Source organism: Triturus cristatus, chromosome 10 (genome assembly GCF_964204655.1).
Source record: "Triturus cristatus chromosome 10, aTriCri1.1, whole genome shotgun sequence".
NCBI lineage: Eukaryota > Metazoa > Chordata > Amphibia > Caudata > Salamandridae > Triturus > Triturus cristatus.
The window spans coordinates 124,969,317-124,988,730 of record NC_140593.1 but is presented as its reverse complement, the minus strand read 5'-3'; the positions used below and the strand labels follow the sequence as shown (position 1 = coordinate 124,988,730).

General features: G+C 41.1%; 1 protein-coding gene across 3 annotated transcripts in view; it reads left to right on the top strand.

The window, feature by feature from the left end:
- TOPAZ1 (testis and ovary specific TOPAZ 1) overlaps positions 1 to 19,414 on the top strand; it is a 1,878,688-nt gene that overhangs the window by 1,182,372 nt on the left and 676,902 nt on the right. For all 3 annotated transcript variants that reach the window (XM_085630596.1, XM_085630595.1, XM_085630594.1), the window contains one exon: positions 10,981 to 11,047. In XM_085630596.1, the coding sequence (XP_085486722.1) occupies positions 10,981 to 11,047 (67 nt within the window). The remainder of the gene's footprint in view (positions 1 to 10,980; positions 11,048 to 19,414) is intronic.

The following is a 19,414-nucleotide window of genomic DNA, read 5'->3' as shown; positions in this document are numbered from 1 at the left end:
TGCTGAATTTAGAATTTTGTCTACTTTTTAGAAATGTATAGTTTTCCAGGATCCATTATTGCTTTCACACCCATTTCTACCAATAACTGGAAGGAGGTTGAAAGTACAAGAAATAGGCTGTGTCCCAGTAAAATGCCAAAACTGTGTAGAACATTTTGGTTTTCTGACAGTCTGCCTGTTCCTGAAAGCTGAGAAGATGGTGATTTTATCACCACAAACCTTTTGTTGATACCTATTGCAGGGTGTAGTGCTAGAAGCACTCTTGTAGTCTGACACCCTGTGATGACCTTTGACTACCATTATTTTGATTGATTTTGGTGTGTTATTTTACCCTGACCTGAATGTACGACGTCCTGCATATGCCGTGTTTCTCTTAAAGGTTTCTTTCTTGTACTCTTGCAGTCTTTCAGTGGGAACTGTCAAAAAGTAGAAAAGCCTTGCCAAGAACAGAACGTGTGGGATGTGCATTTGAAATCATGTGAGAGAGAGAGAGAGAGAGAGGTGTGGAATGTACTTTTTGGTCTCGAAGTGCAGTGTTATGAGCAGTGGTGCACAAATGTGCACTGCGTTGTATATTGTGATATGAAGTATGTGATGCTATAAGCTTTGGTGCACAAATGTGCAATGTGTTGTACCCTGGGAAGAATTATTAATTTCTTACTATTTGCTTTGACATGGCCTCATGTCATCCTGAATTCTGACTTTGCCTGGCTTGAGCTTTTTCTGTGCGCACAGACACGCTTTCAAGTTGTTTGGGTTAATCACGTTCAAGGATTGTTTTGTGAGAGATTGTTTAATGTACCCTTGAAGGCTTTTGTGCGATTCGTCAAGATAAAGGCTGGAACATGCGAGAATGTAGAGGGGACGTGGGAGCTCCTTTCTGCCATGGAATGCTTGCTTGGAAGCTGGCCGGTTCCAATAAGATTTCTTTGACGTAGAGGGAAGACTCTTGAACCTTCTAGTGTGTGTCTTGAGACTATAATGCTGAGGTATAATGACAGTTGAGTTGGGAGCTCACTTACAGGGTGGACGTACTGCTGTAAGACAAACGGAACCGGAGTCCCGGTCGAGAATCCAAGCCAGCTGTGAACAGGCCCCCCCGCGTGAATTGGCAAGGATGTCGAGTGAATGATTGGGTGAGGTGACTTGTTTCTGACTAGTGCCCTTGCGATGCTTGGTGCCGGTGGCTGTGGTCATGTGAGGTGTTGAGTTTTGATTATTGCCATTGTGATGTGTGGCCAGTGGCTTTGATCATTTGAGGTGTTTTGTTTGCGATATGTCTGAGTGCACAACCAAAGTAACCATATGAAGTATTTAGTGTGTATATGTGTATATATATATATATATATCAACCAACAAAATGCCTCTGAGCATGAAGACGCCACTCCGTTGGTGCAGGTTACAAACCTAATTTATTTTCAAAGACTGCAATTGGTGTCCGGTTTTTAAACAAAGTTCCCCCAACGCGTTTCAAAGCCACCGCTTCTTCATCATGGGGCAGTTTGGCAGCACATGACGGCGTGAACCACAGCGGTTAATTTATACCCCTCCCCTTGCATGCTCTCTCCAGTGAGGCATGCTGGGTGCTGTAGTTTGTTTTATCCCCTCCAGTGGGGTCCGTTACTGTGCCTCAATGTATGCCTTCATTATCATTTCCAGCCCTCCAGTGGGCTCCCAGGCATCCAATTCAGTCTCACCTTTTTGAAAACACCAACGCCGTTTTCAGACCGGGAGATCCCAGCCTTCGCAGACCTGCTGACAGCCTTCGCAGACCTGCTGACAGGCGGTGCATCCTCCGCGGCTGAGGCCGCCGCGTGTAATATCAACCAACAAAATGCCTCTGAGCATGAAGACGCCACTCCGTTGGTGCAGGTTACAAACCTAATTTATTTTCAAAGACTGCAATTGGTGGCCGGTTTTTAAACAAAGTTCCCCCAATGCGTTTCAAAGCCACCGCTTCTTCATCATGGGGCAGTTTGGCAGCACATGACGGCGTGACCACAGCGGTTAATTTATACCCCTCCCCTTGCATGCTCTCTCCAGTGAGGCATGCTGGGTGCTGTAGTTTATGTTTTATCCCCTCCAGTGGGGTCCGTTACTGTGCCTCAATGTATGCCTTCATTATCATTTCCAGCCCTCCAGTGGGCTCCCAGGCATCCAATTCAGTCTCACCTTTTTGAAAACACCAACGCCGTTTTCAGACCGGGAGATCCCAGCCTTCGCAGACCTGCTGACAGCCTTCGCAGACCTGCTGACAGGCGGTGCATCCTCCGCGGCTGAGGCCGCCGCGTGTAATATCAACCAACAAAATGCCTCTGAGCATGAAGACGCCACTCCGTTGGTGCAGGTTACAAACCTGATTTATTTTCAAAGACTGCAATTGGTGTCCGGTTTTTAAACAAAGTTCCCCCAACGCGTTTCAAAGCCACCGCTTCTTCATCATGGGGCAGTTTGGCAGCACATGACGGCGTGAACCACAGCGGTTAATTTATACCCCTCCCCTTGCATGCTCTCTCCAGTGAGGCATGCTGGGTGCTGTAGTTTGTTTTATCCCCTCCAGTGGGGTCCGTTACTGTGCCTCAATGTATGCCTTCATTATCATTTCCAGCCCTCCAGTGGGCTCCCAGGCATCCAAATTGGACTTTGTTTAAAAACCGGACACCAATTGCAGTCTTTGAAAATAAATTAGGTTTGTAACCTGCACCAACGGAGTGGCGTCTTCATGCTCAGAGGCATTTTGTTGGTTGATATATATATATATATATATATATATATGTGTGTGTGTGTATATATATATGTATATATCCGTGATCCTTGCTTTAACTCCTTCGTGATGACTGAAAACAAGAGCAGACCCAGATTCGTCGATAGTGATTTTATTTAGCTCACCACCATGTCGCCATGACGCGTTTCGGTCGGAAACTCCGACCTTGCTCACACAACAGCGCATGGGCGACATATCCCTTTAAATAGTGCAAACAATCAAGAAAGTGTAAACATGGAAGAGTTACTGTCATTTGAAAGTGATACAGTTGTACATAGCATTGCATGTAAATACAATTAATATACATTTTAAGGCTTAAATGCCTCCAAATATTGTATGACCGAAAAGTGTAAGGAATACATGCCTAATATTGGGATATCATGTAACTTAAAAATACATGGAATAAATTCACATGATTAAAATAATAGGATTTTAAAATTTATTAAGTATTTCTACTACTGTTAATCAATCCTACTTGGCATAATATACCCTATTTCCTGTTCCTCAACTGTTTTGTGAGGGCAGGTGGGGATCTCAGTGTAAATACAACTTGACCCCATCGCATATTCCTGATACAATCATCTCAAATTTCGTAGGTCAACCATGTAAAATTCTGTATGTAAAGTGTCTAAGTGCATAAAAAGAGAAATGTCCCCATAATACTATTGATTCTAAAAACGAGATCCCAATTTGAACTATATTTTATTTTGTTTCGATTTTTTTACTATATATATATGTGCAAATGTGCTAAAAAATATATGTGCAAAAAGGTGCTTGTGTGCAAAAGAGAGTGCGGATGATACACATATTAATATATATGTATGTAGGTTAATATGTGGCATAAATGCCTTAACACGAAGATAGGATGACAAAACCATTGTGCATTTGAGTTACACAGAAACGGAATAAATGGAAATAATATAAATCCATAGGTAATCATTGAACAAAGCAATAGGTTGATTCCCACATAATGAATTATAAAACCTTTATAAAATCATTTCAACCTAAAAAATTGTGTCAATAAATTAACTAAAATTACTCCTAAAATGTGTTCCTAAAATATACATATAAATTTCTGACCATGATATGACATAAACTCAACAGAGTAGCATTAAAGGAATATATATGAAACTATTAAAGTTTCCATAGATGGACTAAGTGGAGAGTAATATAATGACTCAATGTAAAATACGCTGCTTAGTTATGTGAGGGCTATATCTCATAAATATGTGTGTAAGTCCTCACAAACATTTAAACCCCCAGGGTGCTTAGTATCCATTTCCAATATAAATCTAGTCTCAAGACGCCGAAGGTTTCTTTCTCTGTTGCCTCCCCTCTTGGTAAAGGGCACTGCATCCAACACATGATATTTAAAGTGCTTAAGGTTACTTTGATGCTGTTCCTTAAAGTGCCTAGCAACAGGGTAACTGGGGTCTTTATTAGTTATGGCTCGCATGTGTTGCAGAATTCTTTTATGTACTGGCAGCTTGGTGCTGCCTATATAATTTAGATTGCAACTACATGTGAGTGCGTAGACAGCAAATTCAGTTTTGCAGGACAAGTACTTCAATATAGGGTGTTTTTTGGAGCTAAATGCCGTTTGATAAGTTTTTGTGTTGACTCCATATTGGCATGCTTTACATTGGGTACATTTATAAAAACCTGTTCTAGGGGCTAGCCAGGTATTGAGTTCAACTAGCTCAGGGTTATTCTTTACCAGTGTGTTACCCATAGACAACGTTTTTCTAAATGTAATAGAGGGTTTCTTGGGTAAGGCTCGACCTATAACAGGGTCCCCTCTGAGTATTGGCCAATTGCGTCTAATTATAGCTCTGATTTGTCCTTCTTGCCTACTGTATCCCAGAATGAGCCTAATAGGTTCCTTCTTTTTGTCTTTCACCCCATTGTTGGTCTGAGATTTATATTGGAGCAGGTCTTGTCTCGCTTTAGATCTAGATTTGAAAATTGCCGCTTCTACTACATGGTTCTTATATCCCCGTTGTAAGAATCTGCTTTTACATTCTTCCTGTTTTGCTTGCATATCATTCTCTGCACTGCAAATTCTTTTAATTCTTAACATTTCCCCATAGGGGATACTGTGAATCAAGTGGGGGGGTGGGCACTTGACGCGTGCAATATCGAGTTGCCCGCTGTCGGTTTTCTGAATAAAGTTGTGGCAAGACCAGTGGGGGTAATGTAGATTTTTGTATCCAAAAATGTTATAGTCTCACTACTTATATCACAAGTGAATTTAAGATTGAGGTCATTGGTGTTGATTTTAGCAACAAACTCATGTGCATCCTGCATGGACCCCTTCCATACAACAAACAAATCATCAATGAAACGCAACCATGCAACTATGTTGGTTTCAAATGTCTGGGCATATTGTCTCATCAGGACCAGCTCCTCCCACCATCCCATAAAGAGACAAGCATAGCTGGGGGAGAAGCTGGCCCCCATGACTACACCTTGCACCTGTTGGTAAATTTGGCTATTATACAAAAACAAATTGTTGTCTAGACAGAATGTTAAAAGATCTAATAACATCTGATTATGTTTTGCGAATTTCATAGGTCGATTAGCCAAAAAATACTCAACCGCCCTGACTCCATCATGGTTGCGTATACAAGTGTAGAGGGCTGTAACGTCCAATGCAATAAGGCAATAGTCATCATGCCACCTGATCTCTTCAATTTTGCGTATAAAGTCACTTGTGTCTTGTACATAGGATTTGAGAGCTTTCACGTGTTTCTGCAGGAAAGAGTCAATGTAAATAGACATGTTCTCCAATGGCCCATCGCAAGCCGAAATGATCGGCCTACCAGGTGGCTTACTGGCAGACTTGTGGACCTTTGGAACGAAATACAGCAAAGGGATAGTTGGGTTTTCTTTTTTCAAAAATTTAAACTCCTGCAGGTTCAGGAGGCCTGCACTTTTCCAGGCCAATAGTTTCCCAAAGAAATTATGTTGTGCCTGCTTGAATTTATCAATAGTGCTTTTTCGATAGCAATTTGTGTCATTAAGATGTTTAGCTGCCTCCTCTGCATAGTCTTTAAGTGTCCATAGGACTACATTGCCCACCGGTTTGTTTTTCCTAATTTTGTCCATTAGTTGGTGGTATTTGCGTTCCTCATTGTTGGTAGGCGCATAATTCTTGCTGGCTGTTATATACAATTGTTTAATTTCCGCCACCACTTGTTCATTAAACAGGTCAATTGCATCACGAGGTAAGATGGGTGTAAATTTAGATTTTTCTTTGAACATAGTTGTTGGTTTGGTGCAGATTTCAAATCCAGGCGAGAGCAAATCCTGGGTTGCCAATTCCAAATCACTTTCCCCAAAACCATCACCTTCCCGGTTGAGATAGATCAGATCCTTTAGAGGTCCAATATCAGCAACACTTAAGTTATCCATCTCTGTTATGATAGGTTGGTCGTGATTGGTTTGTGAAGTACTTGGGGGCTTTGTTTTTCCTTGGTGAAATTTAGTGAGTTTAAGTTTTCTCACAAACTTATAAATGTCGGCCCTAGTGTTAGTATAATCAAAGTTGGTTGAGGGACAATAGGAGAGACCAAGTGAGAGGATCTGTTTTTCAGATTGATTAAGCTCCAGTTCAGTAAGATTGATAATAGTACTGTTTTCAATGTTCGGTTTGTCACTTGTTTCTATGATCCCCATGCTGCTGGTATTGATGGGCATTATCGGTTCCTCCATTGACCTCGCCCTCTCATTGATTTTTTGTTTGTATTGTTGCCTCCTTTTTCTGGCTGCCCTCCTTCGTTCCCGCCTGTTCTTTGTCCTTCGTTTTTTGACGTTTGATTAACCCTAGGTCTCAAGGTGTCCCTTCTACTCATCCGAAGGCAGTCAAGTTCTTCACCCAGGGACGGCTTGCTTGCCCCTGCGTTTGGTCTATTTGCCATGTTCTCCATCTCGCCTTCACTTTCGACCGCTGAACTAAGGTCCGAATTTGAAGTGGACAATACACCATATGCTCCGGTTTGTTCCTGCCGCATTTTTTTACCACTCATTGATTTGTTTTTATAGACATCATATTTGTGGGAAAAAGTAAAAATCTGGCCATTAGCGTAATCATCTTTGTCTCGTTGAAACTTGTATGTTTTTCTTTGTTTTATTTTCTCCTCTTCCTTGTTGAGTCTAACTGTCATTTCTTCATGGTATTTTTTCCTCATTTGGTCATCACCTTGTTGTTCGATTTCCTTACTGAGGTTTTCTATCTGGTTTTGTAATTCAAGTCTGTCCATTTCTGCGTATTTCACTAGAATAACTACCAATTTACGAGAGGAGTCCAAGTTACATTCCGCCCACTCCGCCATCATCTGTGGGTTTGGGGTATCGTAACTGGGCGCCAGCATAATTCTAAGCCCCCTCGGAATTCTGCCTACATCTAAATATCTCTGGAGGGATTTGGCCTCCCACCATTTTGCAGTCTCCTTCTGCATCAATTTCTCCAATACACGGTAGTTATCCTTCAAGTTTTTAACTGCTGTGGATGTTGATGGCATCCCTGCATCCGTGTTAAATTGCTTTTGTTGAGGATTGTCCGTGAACATTTCCTCTGCCGCACTTTCTCGATCCCTATGCGCTGCGGCAAACATGGTGGCTGCTAAAATATCTATTCAATCTCAGTCCAAATGCTGGCAAGGATGTCGAGTGAATGATTGGGTGAGGTGACTTGTTTCTGACTAGTGCCCTTGCGATGCTTGGTGCCGGTGGCTGTGGTCATGTGAGGTGTTGAGTTTTGATTATTGCCATTGTGATGTGTGGCCAGTGGCTTTGATCATTTGAGGTGTTTTGTTTGTGATATGTCTGAGTGCACAACCAAAGTAACCATATGAAGTATTTAGTGTGTATATGTGTATATATATATATGTGTGTGTGTGTATATATATGTATATATATACACACACACACACATATATATAATCGAAACAAAGATTACTTCAGCCAGAAGTATCTTTCAGGACGTCCAGTGTGTGTGTGTGTGTGTGTGTGTGTGTGTGTGTGTGTGTGTGTGTGTGTGTGTGTGTGTGTGTGTGTGTGTGTGTGTGTGTGTGTGTGTGTGTGTGTGTGTGTGTGTGTGTGTGTGTGTGTGTGTGTGTGTGTGTGTGTGTGTGTGTGTGTGTGTGTGTGTGTGTGTGTGTGTGTGTGTGTGTGTGTGTGTGTGTGTGTGTGTGTGTGTGTGTGTGTGTGTGTGTGTGTGTGTGTGTGTGCGCATTTGAATGTGATTCATTTTGGCATCTGGGAAAACCTTTCTGTTAGAGAGCATTGCATAAATAAAAACCCCAAGCCTTATTCTAAAAAGAGTCTTTGCATTTGTAAAGTAAAACCCTTTTCTAGGTGTTGTTGCGTTTTATGTCTACTGCTTCACCATGTTTGAGCCACCGTGTGGGAGATTCTGTATTATCTGAAAGGCGAAGCAAGACACAGAGAAAAAAACAGATGCTTTCTTCTGCAGCACTTTTGACCCCATTTTTCCTAAAAAAAAAAAATTAAAAAAAAGCTGTATTTTGGCCAATTTCTTGGTCTCCTCCAGGGGAATCCACAAACCCTGGGTACCTTTAGAATCTTCACGATGTTGCAAGAAAAGGACCTAAATTGGGCGTGGATACCTTATGTGGACAAAAAGTTACAGGAGCCTAGGCGTGAACTACCCCAAATAGCAAAAAAAAGGCTTAGCACGGGAGGGGGGAGGCCTAACAGTGAGGGGGTAAAATATGGTCTATTTTCTTAAATTGGTTTGGAATTTTTCTTGTGCTCTGTTTTCACTTTATTACGGTTTGAGTACTGCATGCATGTGTGGACGTGGGTGAAGGGACGACCGTGACACCAACCGTAGGGTTTAAGGAAGGTTTTATTTTTATAGTTCTGACAGGTTTATTAACCAACGTCTTTCGAGTCCTGAAAGTCAGTCTCTCCCGGGCAAAGGTACTGGAGTCCGTGGCGCTGTTCGTCTATAGGCGTTTTCCCCAGGAAGTGGCGTTCTTTCTTCGGGCGTCGGGAATCTCTCCACATGTAAGAAAGAAGACCGACAGGACGGAAAGCCGTTAGGTCACAGTCCTCTACAGGGTTTGCACCAAGGGGGCCCAGGGAGTGTGTGGTTTACACCCGGTGTGACTATTCGTATCTACAGTGCTCAGTGCAAGAGGGGTACGGTAAGAAAAGGTAGGGTGAGGGTAAGGGGGGGGGGGTGGAGTGGAAGGTCATGGAGGAAAGATTTATATACAGCTGCGCACTACACGCTATCGTTACGCTTTCCTAGCCAAGCCGCCAAACGCCGCCGTACCTGTGTCAGCCACACTCCTCCCTCGGGAGTGTGGCACGGCGGTCCGCAGGGTCGTTGGCCTCCTGGCTCGCCTTGTGGTTCAGCTTCTCCTCCAGCTCCTCTGGAGGCTCCTTCTTCGGTCCTTCCGGTTTCTGCGTCCAACGTGCTCCGCTTCTCCGTCTCCTCGGGTTCCGCCTTCCTCCTCGCGGTGTCTCCACCCCCTGTGTACAGGACTTCCCCTGTTTTAACCAATCCAGAGCCAGGGACGTCACGGAGGGTCGGGGCTTCACCCTCGTATGCCGACGCCCACTTAAAGGGCCCGCTGTCTTCGTATTCGCTAGCAGTCTCGTTTCCGTGTACCCACTCGTGATCCTGTGGAGAAGCCGGAAATGACAGATCAGAAGAGGTCGGACTCCACCATTCCCGCCGGGTAAGGTCACCAGTTTTACAGCATGCTTTTCATAATGCCTCTAAGTTAAGCGTGTCTGCTCTCTGCCATAGCTACCAGAAGGTTGAGCTTGGGTTAATTTAGTGACTTTAGTGATTCACCTGTAGAAGGATTGTGAATATTCTTAGAGGTGAGTTCTCACCTTCCTCAACTAATACTCAAATGTCTTGCAATGTTTGAAGGTTTTGGTCTTAATTTGTCCAACCACATCCTAGGCTCAGTTAATAAATCTAATAGACCTCAGTTTGCTTACTGACAAGACCAATATATTCCCCATTTATACCCAAAGGCAGGTTCCAAATAAAAGAAAAAGATTGTGTATCTAGAACTTACTACTGCAGGAGTAGAGGCTCATATTTTGACCACTCTTCCACTGCTTCCTCAGAATACAAGTTGATTTTCTATTAAAATTTGTCGCTTTATTTTGCTAATATATGTGAACTAACGTGTGTTCTTTCATAGGCCAGTGCAATTGTGCAGCCACCATGGGCATGAGACCTGCTCCAATGTAATGTAGTTTCCTTTTTGAAAAGTGGAATATTGTCATTTACTCTGAAATTCAGAAGGCCTACATGCTAGCGTTACGTTTTATGGCACTAAGGGTCTTAATGGTGATTCATAGGCAAAGTGGGGTCTTTTCTAGGGGTGGGTTGAACTTTTGTAATTTGCTGTAACTTAAGGAGTGTAACCTAGCATTTAGTCCTGTTTTTGTTGCACAAAATTACAAAAATTTACACATTTTGTGCTACGATAATAGTGCTAAATGTAACAGAATATAAACAGCAGCAGCTGCTCACCCTCACTAAATTTCTCTGTTCCTATGCTCCTGTAGTGGGATTTTTGTGAAAAATGACTCTAATTGCACAAATGGGTGTAATGCATACATTTCGGTAGTTTCGTGTCAAAATAGTAATGCAGAATTACCAAAATTGTTCCAATTACTCTGCCGTAATTAAAATGTTCGCCCACCACTATTCTTTTGTAGGCTGTGGTAAATTTCACAACTGGAGTAATAAAAAAAAAAATCATCTGTGCCTAATCTTTGAAGGTAAGAATGCACCAGGACGCTTGAAGTTTAAATCCCTTAACCCGTGAGCAACACACGTAGTGTACCATAATCTGCTGTCATCAAAGAGGTAGTCCGTCTGTACTGGGACAAATAGTTCTTCTTATTTATGTTGGGAGACTCTAAGGATAGCTACGTAATCTGTAGACCGTGTGTCTCATGACTTCCTTGCTCCTGCTCAAACTAAAGCGAAGGTCATAAGACAGTTTGTTGATTTGTTACTCCTGTTGTGACCAGCATGTACAGAATGAATGCTTCACGCTGAAGTTAATAAGTACACACACACTTTGTTAAATTGGTTTATTGATCGTATCGTGCTGTTAGAAATCTGAGTCATGATGTTCGTGTGTATTCTAAATACTTTTAATGAAAATGTTAATGGTCTGTTTTTCATTTATTCCATATATGTCGAAATGAAGACTTCAAGCAAGGCAGTTTAAAAAGAACTGGATTTGTGACTTAGATGCAGCAGTCGCTGAAATTGAGGTATATACGAACAAACTAAACTTTGCTCAAAACAACCATTATATTAACTTGGCACTCAGTATATTATTTCATTAAGGATAGTTCTCCTTTTTGGGTGGATATCTCCTGAAGCAGTTATTTATTTGTAAATGTGTAATTATGTATTATCTGCTTGTTTACAAACCACCTCCCCCTTCAGTTTCTCATGCTGCATTTGAAATATTCGACTCCTGTTTATTTATTTTTTGTAAAATATTTTTATTGATTAACCTTGTACAGTACGTCAAGAACATTTCGAGCAGAAGCTTCCGCTCACATACTAGGATCCTAATCCACAATCCTCCTTGTACAATCAAGTCTTTTCGTGAGCAATGGTTTAGAGTCAAAGTAGTCCTTACCCATGGTAACATCCTGTGATATACCACCCATCAGTCGTACCAACATCTTTCCATAGCAAGGTGCACCGTAACAATGCTAATAACACTGAGTACACTTGGAAGTTCCATATCGTAATAAAAGAAAAGTACATAAAACCCTTGAGCCTACCCCATGCTACCTCCCCCCTACCCCCCATTCCCACAACTCCCCTGGCATGACTTGTTGAGTGGATACAGAACAAGGCCTTCGGCTTTGCACATACTTACATCTTCTACAATTCTAAGGTGTACTTCAAACTTTCCCAATTCAGGACTACTGACAGGCTAGCTAGAAAAACCATCTATTCTCCCATAACCAGTCTAACCAGGCCCAGAGGAGGGTATATTTTGCGTGTCGCTAATCTCCGATCCCACCTCAATATCAGAGTCTATGGATTTCAGAAGTTCTGCTAAAGCTCTCCAGGCTCGGGCCGACTCCTTTGCGCTATCGCTATGAGCTCTAGTGGCCGCCTGTAACCTAAGAGCCGTTTCACATTCCGCCCACCGAATGAATTCCGCCTTCCACTTCTGCAATCTCGGCCCACGCTGCGCCTTCCAATTAGCTGTAATCTCCTGCTTGGCCAGTACCAATCCCAGATCTATAAATTTACTAGTTATTTTAGTCTTCGAGGTGTGGGGAAACCAGTGTAGCAAGCAAGGAGCTATACCAAATTCAATCACCCTGTCCGTAACTTTGCATAGTAAGGACCATACTTCCTGCCAATAGGCCCCGATCCGAGGGCAGCTACACAGCATATGACGAAAGTCTGCCCCCTCTACATGACACCTAGGACAGATCGCCGTAAGCGTGTGGAAATACTGTTGAATTTTAACAGGAGTAAGGTAAGCCCTGTGCAATATAAAAAGTTGGATCTGTTGGAATCGGGCGTTTCTGGAACATTTCCAGGGCCTCCCCAACACCTCAGCCCATATTTTGTCAGGTATTTCGCCCTCAATATCCTCCTCCCAATGCTGCTTCAACCTAATAAGGGGGGCTAACTTTTCGCAGGTCATCCGCCGATATTAACACGTGACAGCTTTAATGGTGCCAGCCGCCAGTACCACATATTGGCAAGCCATGGACGTTCCAGGCTCAGGTAACCCTCCCCTCCACCGCCGCTGAATAGCCAACACCAGCGCCGCATGCAGCAGATAATCCCCGCGAGGGAGATCGAACCGGTCGCGGAGTGTCTCATAGGGCAACAGTGCATTGTCGAGGGGGGCGTGGTCTGGCCACGTAGGAAGATGGCCGCCTAACTGTGAGGCTCTGCTCTGGGCTGGCACTCAAATGGACTGAACATCTATTTGCAGGTGTCTAAGGATGTTCTTTTGGCATTTCTGAGCAATCGGAACATTGAAGCTGTCAGCTGTGAATTGGGCTGTGACTCCAGAGACACCGGCTGGAGGAAACATTCCCGGTCAAAAAATTTTTTTCTTCATGAGGTAAACCGGCCCTTTTTATAATCATCTATAACTGAAGTGTTGTATTCTGAGGAAAAAACCACTCACAATTCACTGCTAATACAACAATTTAAAGAAATTCTGCTGTCTCATATTATTAAGTTGCCTTTTTAAGCATTTTTCCACAGTTCCTTTTCAAGCAAGAAACATTGTTTCAATACACTTCTGCCAGGCCCAGCAGTAATTTATGTTCTCTGGGTTAAGGTTAAGCTTTTTTTCAACTGCTTCAGTGAAATAAGAAACATTGCTTCAACACATGGCTGCCGGGCCCAGTAATAATTTATGTTTCCTGGAGCATGTGTGACTTGTATTCCTGCTGACTCCTCTGCTAAATGGACTAACAATGGAAAATGTATTTATGAAAAAAGGTAGCTTTTCTTTTGGCTAAAAGTAATCAGTGTACAGACATGTGTTAAAAAAGGAAGTGAGTTGATAGCACATTATATTCACTGCTTACCTGCTAATTGGGCTACAAGTGTTGCAGGCCTCAGTCTGAATGTAATCTTCCCGGTCTCATATTTTATATATGATGAATGACAACTCCACTTGAGACTTAACATAATCAAAGTGCAGAACTGCCAATCTGCTTTTTTTTTTTTCCTTTCACATGAGGATTATTACTGAAAGAAAGTGAGGGAAATGATTGTTGCAGTGATTTTTCCAGCATTCCCTGAAAGGTTTAATGCTGTCTGCATGTACATCAATATGCATCAATGCTATTCATATAGCGCAAACTCCTCATTTATTTTTCTCCTCACAACTTAAGTATTTCTCTCATGATAATTTTCATTAAAATAAGGAGATTTTTCAGCTGCAGGTTTACTGGTTGCTTACTTTTCTAATCTACATAAAACTGCTGCGATATTTTCCTCAATGCTTTTTGACTCCAGTAGCACTTGATTATATCTTGCTTTTTGGATCGCTCTACTTGAAGGGTTATTTGTCTGCAGTTTTAAATATTCCCCGACATTTGAAGTTAGAAGTGAATGTCTAATAACAAGAGTGGAAACACTCCTTCTCATTCACTTTTATTTGCTGATGTATTAAAACAACCACGCAAGATGTCTGGAAAAAACTCCACTGCATCAACTTCTAATAAGGCACATAATACTTCCTTGGCGGTATCCAATGCGGCCATGGATCGTCTTTTCCAAGAAATTTCAACAATCAGCTGTCGGCTAACAGACATAGATATAAACATTTCATCTCTTACCTCAGAAACTAAATCAATACGAGCTGACATAGCACTATTCCATGCTAAAACAGAGGGTCTTGATCAACGTTTGACAATTGTTGAAAATAAAATCGCATCAACGCAGTCTAGAGATGAAGAACTTCTTTTTCTGCGTAGTAAGTTAGTGGATTTAGAAGACCGGAGCAGAAGAGACAATATTCGTTTTTTTGGATTTCCAGAAAAAATTGAAGGCCAGAATACCAGAGCCTTTTTGTGTGATGTACTCCCTAAATTAGTTGGCATACAGTTCGATCCACCGCTTGAGATCCAGAGAGCACATCGATTAGGTCATCCACGGCACGGTAAAGACACACGTCCAAGACCCCTTATTGCTTGTTTCCTAAGGCATGAGCAAGTTCGACAACTACTGATAGCAGCACGTACTCAGGGTTCCTACTCTTATGATGGTTATGAAATACGATTGGCAGCTGATTTTTCCCGTGACACCAATGAAAGAAGGAAAGCGTTTCTCTCCATGAGACCTCAATTGAGGAAATTAGACATTAAGTATGGTTTGTTTGATCCAGCACGCTTTCGAGTCTCTAAGAATGGGGACACCAGAGACTTCTACAATCCAGATGAATTACAACGTTTTTTGGTTGACATGACATCTCAAGACATGGACACGCAGTCTGCTCCTACCCCTGCTCCTTCTCGGAATCCTCAAGCTATTCCCACATCTGTGGATGACATGCGTCGCAATCTACATGAATCCCGTCAAAGAGGCAGAGAATTTGAACGGTCTATTCGCAGTCAAGATGATACATCTTCCGCCTTAAACACTGTCTCCACCTTAACTCAGGAACAACGTCGAGATAAGTCCCGTTCTCCTCTAAAGTCTGCCTCTAATGAGAAATAATTTTGATGTCATGGCTCCTATATAACTTATTAAACCATAGGTTGCAGGTACTTTTGCTTATGTCTCTCTAATTGACAGATATAGATGATCTCTGTGCTGTTTTACTGGTTAAATTCTCTTGTCCTTTTGGAATGTTCTATTTATTTTCCTGTATTCATGAATAGATAGTCACAACTCTGTAGCATTTTACATATATTAGTCATCAAAATGTCTCAGTATTAACTTTTCATGCTTATCTTTTATTAGGGCTATTATTTAGGTTATGGATTTTGATTATTCACTACTATTATATTTCTTGATGATGTCCTTTATAGGTTATTAGTGCATGATTTATCTATCACATGCAATATAGTTATTTTATCTATGATGACTATTTGACCTATTCTTAGATATTTATAGATTTCAAATCCTATATCTTTATCAATATTTAGTTTACTATGACTTAAATCTTCTAATATATTTCCAAAATGTTATAATATAAATGTTATGCTCTCTTAATATGCTATCCTTTAAAGGGCAGATTTTATATCCCTTTATATTCCTTACCAGCTTAGTTCATACTTTCTATTTTTACTTTATTTTATTCTTTCAGGGTTTTCTTTCCTAGCTTCTCATATCAATGTTATTGGCCACTTTAAATTGCTTTTTGTTCCCTTCTTTTTTCTCTCTTTAAATGTTCTAGCCCTGGATTTTCCTTATTAATGGAGTTCCGGCCCAGAGCGGTGCTATAGTGCGCCCAGACCCGCGGTTAAAAGTCTATTGTTATTCTATTATACTCTTTCTATTATTCTTTTGTAGTCTATAAATCTTTCTTTATTTGCTTTCTATACTTTATCTTTATTTATCTTTCTTATTGGTGGCTTTTTTCCTTTCCTCTTCTATATCCATTTCCATCACATCTTTTTGCAAGTCTTTTTTTTTTTTTTTTTTTTTTTTTAATTTTATTTTATTTATTTTTTTATTTCTAACATGGTCCTTGCTCATGATTTATTTGCTATATCCTGTAATGTCAATGGATTAACACACTATATCAAACGGAAGATGGTTCTTTCCTATTTACAATCTAAAAAGGTGGATGTGGCTCTTCTTCAAGAGACTCATCTAAATACACTCGAGTCTGAAAAACTTCGTAGAGATTGGGTGGGTAAAGTTATCCACAGTAGTATCAGCAATGGGTCTTCTTCAGATGCAGGCCCTACTCGAAAATGTGGGGTAGCAATCCTTATCAGAAAAACATTACCAGTTCGTGTACTTAAAACATGGGAAGACTCACAAGGCAGATATGTTTTTGCAAAAATGTGCATTGGTAATATTCATATATGTGTGGGTTCAGTTTATGCTCCTACTGGTGCTAAAAAAGATTTCTTTCTACGTTTGAATCGTTTGCTGTCGGAGATTGATGCCTCACAATACATCATCGGAGGCAATTGGAACCTGGTGAGAGATCCAGTTTTGGACAAAACTGGACCTCTTGATAAGAATAATGCAGCGGACAGAGCCCTTATGAATGATATCATTGCAGACAACGGCCTTATAGATCATTGGCGCTTATCACACCCAAATGATGTTGAATATACATTCACATCACACTCCCATGGCACCTTATCAAGATTGGATTACTTTTTAATTTCTCAAAGAACGGTCCGATCAATCCAAGATTCTTGTATTTTGGAGGCATCCATCTCTGATCATTCTTCGGTCCTCTTGTGCCTACAGACTGGGACACCCAAACCAGGTCGTAAACCCTGGAGAATGAACATCCAACGTCATAAAACACCCCTTGGTGAAAAACAATTGCAAGAACATCTTCATGATTATCTCACATTTAATCAAAATTCAGTGGATTCTCACAGGGTCATATGGGCTGCTGCTAAAGCTGATATTCGTGGTAGACTTATGCGAGATGCAGCCCAGTTCAACAAACAAAATATTGCTAAACAAAATCAATTGGAACAAGACATTACCAATTTCACACGTTTATATACTAAAAGCCCTACTTTACATAATCGAAAATTACTGGAACAATCACGCATGGCATTAAATTCTCTTTTCACCTCCAAGGCGGAATATGCCTTACAAAAAATGAAAGGAAGACATTATGAACAGGGTGAAAAAGCGGGTAGACTTCTAGCAGCACAATTGAAGCAAAGAGAGGTTGCTATGGCTATCCCTGCTTTACAATCCTCTAAGGGTTCCATGTTAACATGTCCTCAGGATATTGCTAATGAATTTGCCACAATCTATAAATCTTTATACACTCCAGACGCCCATATAGATCAGGGTAAAATGTTGTCTTTTTTAAATGGATTAGAACTACCATCTCTTTCTGATGAAGATAGATCCATACTGGATGAAGACATTAGTAAAGAAGAGATTTCTCACGCTATCCTTAAACTTCCTTATCACAAAGCACCAGGAGAGGATGGTTTTCTAGCAGAATTTTATCGCTGGTCCGGAGATAAAATTATAGACTGTTTGCATGCGGCATTTCAAGAAGCCGAACGTACTTCCACCTTAGGTTATATATCTAATAAAGCAGTAATAGCAGTTTTACCAAAACCAGGAAAAGATCCACTTCTTTGTAGCAGTTATCGTCCCATTTCACTTCTTAACTGTGACATTAAAATTCTAGCTAGTATTCTTGCTTCTCGTCTGCGCAGAGTTATTTCCTCTCTCATTCATAATACCCAGGTGGGCTTTGTACCTGGTCGATCTTCCAGAAATCATTTACGCTCCCTAGCTCACACTCTGCATACTGCTAAATCTTTACAGGATGATGCTTTGGCATTATCATTAGACGCTGAAAAGGCATTTGATAGAGTGGAGTGGGATTATTTATTCCTAATCTTAGAAAAATTTGGTTTGGGAGAACAATTTATAAGAAAGATTAAATTGTTATATGAACAACCCACTGCACTGGTCAATTGTGGAGGATTTACTTCCGATACTTTTACTATACAGCGAGGCACCCGCCAGGGATGCCCCCTCTCCCCGCTTTTATTTTTATTAGCCATTGAACCTTTAGCGGCCGCTATTCGGCAATCTTCCAATGTGGTTGGTATTTCCTTACCGGTGGGTGAATCTAAACTTTATCTCTATGCGGATGATATACTGCTCACTATTACTGATTTAAACAGATCTTTACCATCGTTACTTCAAATTATAGAGGAATTTTCTTCTTTTTCTGGGTATAAAATAAATTGGGATAAGAGTGAAGCACTTCCCATTTCAGATGGCACCTCAAGGGATGTGATACAGGGATATCCATTTCATTGGCAACCTTCTCGGTTAAAATATTTAGGTATCTTGGTAAATAAGGGATTGGACGCCATGGTATCAGATAATTTAGGGCCTTTAATCATTCAGATGCAACGAGATTTTGATAAATGGAAAGCGCTGGGTCTGTCTTTATGGGGTAGAGTTCAAACGGTGAAGATGGTTACGTTACCGCGCTTTCTTTATATTCTTGGTATGCTTCCTCTTCATGTTCCCTTATCCACATTGCGCCTTATAGATTCCAAAATTAAATCTTTCATATGGGGTTCTATTAAACCTCGTCTGGCTATACATAAATTAAATGCTCATCATTCCTATGGTGGTCTCAGTCTTCCCTCCATTAAACATTATACCATTGCCTTGCATTTATCACAGCTCTCATACATGCTCGAAGATAATTTAAATACACCACATTGGGTCCATGTTGAGCGACATCTTCTCTCTGCAACAAATGGTCTTGCAGTTTTATATGGATCTGGTTCAAGCCGAATAGATCCACGTAACCCCCTATTGTCTGCAATGCGTAAGATATGGCAAAGAGTGCATCGTATCTTGGGCATTAATTCTCGTTTACATGTAAAGGCTCCTATATGGAACAACTCCAGAATACGCATTAAAGGTAGAAGCTTTCTATGGCCTCAATGGAAATCGGCAGGCATTCTCACACTAGACCAAATTCTCCATGACGGGGATCTTAAACCTCTATCACAGTTAACGGATGAATTCAACTTACCTCCGCTGCAGCATGCCAAATACGATCAACTTAGAAAATCTCTTCTCAAAGCTCTTGGTGCCACACCTTGGTCATTATCTATATCACCAATAGTGTTTTATTTACAAATTTGGGGCAAACAGAAAGGTGTCATTTCAGGTCTCTACAAAACAATTACATCTCAATTATTTTCACACCCATTATCCTGCGATCTCCGTCATAAATGGCAAACACGTTTACAGACTTCTTTTTCAGATATGGAATGGATGAATATACTAGATGGTTTGGATAAGGGAGCTCGAGAAGCTCGTTTAAAGTTTTGCTTATTTAAAATTCTACATGACTGGCATTGGTCTCCGGTTAGATTATATAAGGCAGGCTTGTTACCACATTCAAATTGTTGGAGATGTAATGCTTCTGGATGTGATAT